The sequence below is a fragment of the Phanerochaete carnosa genome, assembly GCF_000300595.1.
Source record: "Phanerochaete carnosa HHB-10118-sp unplaced genomic scaffold PHACAscaffold_13, whole genome shotgun sequence".
NCBI classification, from domain to species: domain Eukaryota; kingdom Fungi; phylum Basidiomycota; class Agaricomycetes; order Polyporales; family Phanerochaetaceae; genus Phanerochaete; species Phanerochaete carnosa.
Genome location: NW_006767640.1, coordinates 1,350,220 through 1,356,083, shown reverse-complemented (window position 1 = coordinate 1,356,083; position 5,864 = coordinate 1,350,220). Strand labels below are relative to the sequence as shown.

At 52.4% G+C, this 5,864-nt stretch overlaps 3 protein-coding genes across 3 annotated transcripts; all 3 read right to left on the bottom strand.

The window, feature by feature from the left end:
• Positions 1-1,360, bottom strand: PHACADRAFT_214387 (uncharacterized protein). Its single transcript, XM_007401861.1, has 2 exons — positions 555-1,360; positions 1-478 (listed from the first exon to the last, which is right to left on the bottom strand). Exons 1-2 carry the CDS (start codon positions 1,144-1,146, stop codon positions 378-380), a joined length of 693 nt encoding a protein of 230 aa, XP_007401923.1. The 5' UTR covers positions 1,147-1,360; the 3' UTR covers positions 1-377.
• Positions 1,361-2,105: 745 nt separating this feature from the next.
• On the bottom strand, positions 2,106-3,224 carry PHACADRAFT_265618 (uncharacterized protein). The gene is made up of 5 exons (XM_007401860.1): positions 3,085-3,224; positions 2,849-3,011; positions 2,509-2,796; positions 2,292-2,451; positions 2,106-2,241 (listed from the first exon to the last, which is right to left on the bottom strand). Exons 3-5 carry the CDS (start codon positions 2,781-2,783, stop codon positions 2,173-2,175), a joined length of 504 nt encoding a protein of 167 aa, XP_007401922.1. The 5' UTR covers positions 2,784-2,796; positions 2,849-3,011; positions 3,085-3,224; the 3' UTR covers positions 2,106-2,172.
• Positions 3,225-4,195: 971 nt separating this feature from the next.
• Positions 4,196-5,089, bottom strand: PHACADRAFT_188882 (uncharacterized protein). Its single transcript, XM_007401859.1, has one exon. It carries the CDS (start codon positions 5,079-5,081, stop codon positions 4,206-4,208), a length of 876 nt encoding a protein of 291 aa, XP_007401921.1. The 5' UTR covers positions 5,082-5,089; the 3' UTR covers positions 4,196-4,205.
• Between the last annotated feature and the right edge of the window lie 775 nt (positions 5,090-5,864).

Here is a 5,864-nt window from a genome sequence, read left to right as displayed (position 1 = left end):
CGATTCGTTCCTCGTCCCTGCCACGAAGTCAATTGTTCGCTCGCAAACTTCTACTGGCAGCGTTAAGTGGACGCGATTAGGGACCAACACAGGCGGGCCATAGACGTAATCACAGTAGTGAAGCTGTCGCTTGCTGTGCGTCACGGGGAGAAGATGCGCAAGTTCCGTTCGCCATGCAACGGGATCGTAAGGTCCGTTTAGATAGATGTTGCCCCATAGCATCTTCTCCGAATCGACATGAGTAGAAAGCTTGAGCACAGAGATGCAGTCGAGTCTTTGGCATTCGAGCACTTGTAATGCCTGGTCTAGCTCAGTCCAGTCTGACTGGTCTGGTCTTGCACATACTGGATACGAGTCCAGCCGGATGTTGAGACGCCTCAGTCGCTTGAGTCGCAGTTGTTGCACAAAATTAATGCAGAGACGAAACGTGGGACGGTGATATGGTAAATGTACGTAGAGCTGTTCGAGCGACGAACACCTGGAGAAGGCGGAAAGCACTAAACACGCATGACTCAGCCAAGGGGACAGTAACGACTGAGTGGGACGTTGCTTACGCGGGCTCAGCGAAATGTCTGGACCGGCTCTCACCAATATCCCGCGAAGTGTGCCGCTAGAGGCTTCAATGACAGAGGCGACGGCCATCAGCAACGGCTCGTTCAGGATCGTCATCCATTCGAAATGAATCGCCTGCAAAGTGTTCGCCATCCCAGATCGAGCGATCCAAGTCACAAGGTATGCAGAGCGGCGGTCCAAGAGCCAGTCCCGCTCCGCCCAGATGCTGAGATCCTTGGGTTGAGAGAAGGAAGGCGAAGGTAAAAAATCGGCTATTGGCAGGTTGTCTGATGATGCTGGCCAAGCGAACCGGTTGAGTCGCAGTACTTGGAGTGTACGCAAGGCACTTAATACCCGTCGGAGACAGTGTACGCACGGAATGACAATCTGACCAGTAGTGTCAGAGCCGAGCCGAAGGGATGTGAGTGAATGCCATAGGACGATTGAGGTAGGTTTGAGAAGAGCCAACAGATACTCTTGTATGGTGTGCACAATAGCCCGCAGTACGAGCTGCGAGAGCACAGGGCGGAAAGGAGGTCGTTGGAATCGACTCTCCATGAGGCGCACGGTTGCGACATACTGTGTCGCTCGCATGGTGAGCGGACCCTGAGGTGGAATACCGATAAAGGATGTGCTACCCGGCCTGGGCCAACGCCGTTGCAACGCTCGGGACAAGATAGAGAACGAGCGTAGGTCGTCAAGAAATCTCGCAGAACAGCCAGCGGTAGAACCTAGATGAATTGCGTGTATCGGGACTGGCCGCAGATGTGGACCCAAGCCTACCGTCACCACCAGACAGTGGAACTTCCATTCGGTTCTTCTGGGTGTTTCAGACAGGAGAGCATCTTTAGCAGTTGAAGGTCCAGTCTTCATGGAGTTGGACTTCGCTGGCTATGCGAGTGCTGAGATGGCGTTGGGCAGCCGAAGGAAAATGAGACGATGCAAGCGTCGAGGACATACTCGTTGAACGTTGAGATAACTACCTAGTCATCCATTTCTTGGTCAAAATCGTGAGCACATCATGAGTATAGGCGTGAAAATACCGTATAGTAGATTCTTGCTTATAGAACAAGATATCGTCGAGTGCAATAGAGGTTGGACAAGACAAAGACTCGGAGACCAAGACTGTACTATGCATAGCCTCATGTACGCACGGTGCTAAACCTTGTACCTACACGCGTCAGGGTTGGACCGTGACGGGCTTGGTTCAAATACATGGCACCAGACTATACTACTGGTAGACAGTTACTACCAAGGTTTTTGTGCATCACCTGTATTCACTGTTTGGGCGCTCGTCACTTCCAAGTTCCGTGCGAAATCTCGCCGTGTCCCTGGCACGTTCTCCAGGATCCCAACGCATGGTCCTCGAGCTGAGCTGCTGGTTGCTCGCCAACGAGCGCATACACAAGCCTGGCAGAGCGAGCGTTGTTGGTGTAAGCACTCCGTTCCTTGCCAGACACTCACCAGGAAATAGGTAAAGCTAGCGATATACGCTTAAGTATGAAGCTCGAAGTCTGAGGTGGCATGCTTTGGAGGCGAATATCTTAATTTTTGTAGAAATACATGGCAGACACTAAAAGATCCACGGGAATATGTGATAAAACTCCATCAGCCGATTGTTTATATGCACCACGCCGGGTTAGGAGGCACTTCACGCTGCTCATTCTCCCATATCGCGTTCTGAATAGTCTAGAAATGCGACGTCAGACGTGCAGCCATCTCCAGAACTAGATGCTCACCAATAGAGTCGTTTGCACCTCGATGGCCATCTGCCAGATCTTGCCCGCATCAACGGCAATTCTGGCAGTGCCCAGGTCCACTACGCGCTGCAGCAACATTGAGGAGCTTGACGGGTCATGCTGGGTGTCCATAGAAAGGGCGGTCAAGAGCTGCTTGCATCTGTTCAAGTCTTGAATCAGCACGACGACCGGATACGTGTCTCAGAGAGCGGCGCACTGAGCAAGGCGCCGGGCAGCCTGGTCTAATTGCCCTGCTGAGCATATATCGGGCTGGGCTTCCCGGGCCATTTGTATCTGGCCGAGAAGTTCGGCGCTCGCGTCGAGCGTAGCGCATAAGTCCTTCAAGTTGATATTCGGCTCAGACGCAGTGACGGTTTGTGCAAGCTTGCCGGCGAAGGACGTCGCTGCGCTAAAGGCGGGAGCAACGCGTACAGCAGTATGAGCCTTGCTGGTTGGGCCGGAGATCAGCTTGTAAGCAGCACGAAGCGGCATGATGTGCGTATGACTAGAGACAGCGGTCAGTGTGGACATGGATGGACGCGTATTCCTGAACGAACCGAGGCGTCAGAACCTGACGACAATTGGAGAGCTCGAAAACTGCAGAATGAAGCGAGGAGGGCGTTGCTCCGATAAATCTGACAAGCACATTCCTATATACCCCAGAGCGCGTCGCCCAGGATGCGCGAAAGCGCAACACCATCGAGTTGAGAACAAACCACTCTACACGTGAAGCACGCACGAAGTAAACGTGTACGTCGGTATATATGCACAATACAAGATATGGATCGCGTACCTCAACTCGGGTATACTGGGGAGTACTGAGGCACTGTCGCTATCGACGGACCCGCAGTCACCGAGGTTGCACCCCGCGACGAACTACAAGAATATCTCGAGCAGCACTGGATTATTTCAATGAGGCAAGTTGCTCATAACGGTGATGGCTGTTGCCAAGGCGCTGCTGAGCGATGTCGACGTGGCGGGAAACAAAAGTGCAAAGCCGCGGTGCGGTTGGCGCTTCGCGGCTGTTCTTGTTTTATCTTATCTAATCGTTACTGCTACTGATTGAGATGTGCCTAGCTTTGCACGACGCTTTTTCTGCGTTGATGTCTTCCAGCAATGCCTTGCGACACCTGTCGTAAGCGACCCTTCTCGCTCATTGAATATTGAATATTGAATGCTCATAAGGCTTCGAGCTGTCTTTACTTTTTATCCCGGATAGCAGAGGGTTCGATGGTGTGACGGCACAGATTCGCGAAAGTAAGTACGTCCGTGGGTGGGGTACGCACAGGTATGTAGTCCATCTCTTGCACTGTGCGTGGAAGCTGACGAATACAGTCTCCTGTCGCATAATCAACAACGTTACGTTATTATCCAGGTGTTTTGCCGAGGGAAATGACAGTCCTGGTCTGGTGACAAACGATAGTCTGGCGTCGCATTACCAAAAGAATCATGATGTACTACAAGGACCTTGACGACACTTCGATACATCTGAAGATCGACATAACAAATACATAATCACACCAGTCGGTCAGCTCGTAGTGCTACTCAGAATCACAGCAATGTTATCAGCGCACAGAGAAACTCTTTAACCTAAGGAAATCAAGGAGGAGAGGTATGTCCTAGAATTTACTGAAAGTCGACACATGAACAACACTGTAGAAATGTAAACCCGAGAGACAACGTGTCCAGAGGAAAGTGAACTGTGTACGCTGACCATTCAATGATAACCCTAGTCCGTTCGCTTCCACCAACAGCTTTGCGGTTCTCGTCCTTTGATCGCTCGCTCTTTCTCCAATGGCCCAGTCCGACTCGGCCCAGGCGTCTTTCCGTCCGTCCCTCCCCGGTGGGCGCATTCCAGCTCTCCTGCCTCGACAGGTATTGCGCCTCCTACTCGCGATCCCTGCATACCAACCTCTACATCTCCTCTATATGTCCTCCCGCGCTGTCCTCTGATTTCTTCGCGGCACATGACTCGGTCTCGGAGCTTGTGTCCGTCGTCGCTCTGGACGTCCTGGCGGCGCGTAGCAACTCCTGTAAGTAGGTCACCCTCAGATTATCGTCCAGGCGCAGCACCCATGTAGCGCGTTGAGCAGGGCTGAGCGTAATGGCCTCGTCATTTTGGCCGATGGACGTCGGCGCGGACAGAATCTCCTCAACCGCGACGTGATCGCCTGCATCGGGACAATATATGAGGAGCTCTCTAGGCTGCACGTGAAGATGCGCCAAGATGCGTCCTTCCAGTATGCCGTAGAGCATGTCCCTCTCGACGTCCTTGGTCTTGCACCAGACCCACACTGCAGGAATGTTGGTGCCGTTTAGGTCAATTACCACGGCTTCTAGTCGTTCGAGGATGCCCACATCTGGACCCATAAAGGTGACGTCACGAGCTTTCTCAGAGACATAATTGTTCCCGGCTTTTGTCTGAATACATATTTCGGCCAATCGATGGGGCTCAATTCCGTAGGGGATAAATCCATAGGAGCGATCTAGCGTTGCGCCAGCACTCATATGAACTTCAGAATACTCGAGAAAGTCATTAAAACGCATACCTCCGGTAGTCATATCCTGCTTATAGACAGCAGCCAACCTTTGGATGTTGCCCTCGGCCTGGTGAAGTGATACAACGAGTTGGAGGTGCGCCACTATCAACGCCTCAATGTCGCTGTCAAACACCGGGCAATGCTGACTAACGAAGAACACGTTGGACAGTGCAATCCAGAACGGAAGGTCGGCTGAGTTCTTGATGCAGCGTGAAATGATAATCTGAGACGCGTCGTGGGTGCATGACATGTCCAATGTTTTCCTCCAGGAATGTGACGTTTTCCAGTTTGAGCTCATAGACCTGTACGCACTTAACGAAGCTGACTAGGCTCTGAATGGATAGAGCTTGGAAATCGGATAGAACGACGTAGTGTATCATCATCATCGTCGCTGTCGGTACCGCTCTCGGGAGTAGAGCTAATGGATACGGCGAAGTCCTCCCATCAGAACAGATCTGGCTCTTGATGGTCCAAATGCTCATCTCGGGAGCGAGTTGTCGATATAACCTTAGAAACAGCTGATGGCCCCATGAAATAGTAGCGGGTCCGTGATCTTCGACAAGATGCAGAGTGCGGATGTAGCGTGTGAGGGGTGGCTCAGGACGTCAAGGCGACCGAGATCCACCAAGTTGGTATCTTTCCGAGCCTAGGGGAACAGCCAAGGACGTCGGGAGCTCTGAGGAATGCGAGCAGCTGGTATACATCCTCTGCGCTTCTCAGAGTGAGATGTCTGAAGAGTATGGGCCTGATGACCTTCGCCCAGTGGCGGCAGGTCAGGCTACAAGAGGTGAGGCCGCACTTGGGGGATTTTGTCCACGGGAAATCGCCATCGTCAAGACGTACGACGATAGCATTCACGAGCTCCTCCGGAAGGTGCGTTCCTAGTTCACGGGACATCAGCACCGTCTAGGAGGGAGAAAACGCACCGTATACGCAAACGGACTAGAGGGACTGCAACACGAACAGCGAAGAGTGCGAGGTATATCAATGATCTCGCTACCTTCTGGGAACACCGCCTCCCTCTATAAATCAG

Excerpts from the sequence above, each read along its gene's own strand:
- PHACADRAFT_188882 (XM_007401859.1), bottom strand. The coding sequence starts at position 5,081 with ATGTCATGCACCCACGACGCGTCTCAGATTATCATTTCACGCTGCATC.
- PHACADRAFT_214387 (XM_007401861.1), bottom strand. The coding sequence starts at position 1,146 with ATGCGAGCGACACAGTATGTCGCAACCGTGCGCCTCATGGAGAGTCGA. Across the intron at positions 479-554 it reads AGACATTTCGCTGAGCCCGC|GTGTTCGTCGCTCGAACAGC; the intron begins GTAAGCAACGTC and ends CGCCTTCTCCAG.
- PHACADRAFT_265618 (XM_007401860.1), bottom strand. The coding sequence starts at position 2,783 with ATGCCGCTTCGTGCTGCTTACAAGCTGATCTCCGGCCCAACCAGCAAG. Across the intron at positions 2,452-2,508 it reads GCTGCCCGGCGCCTTGCTCA|ATGCAAGCAGCTCTTGACCG; the intron begins GTGCGCCGCTCT and ends AGACTTGAACAG. Across the intron at positions 2,242-2,291 it reads AGGTGCAAACGACTCTATTG|ACTATTCAGAACGCGATATG; the intron begins GTGAGCATCTAG and ends TCGCATTTCTAG.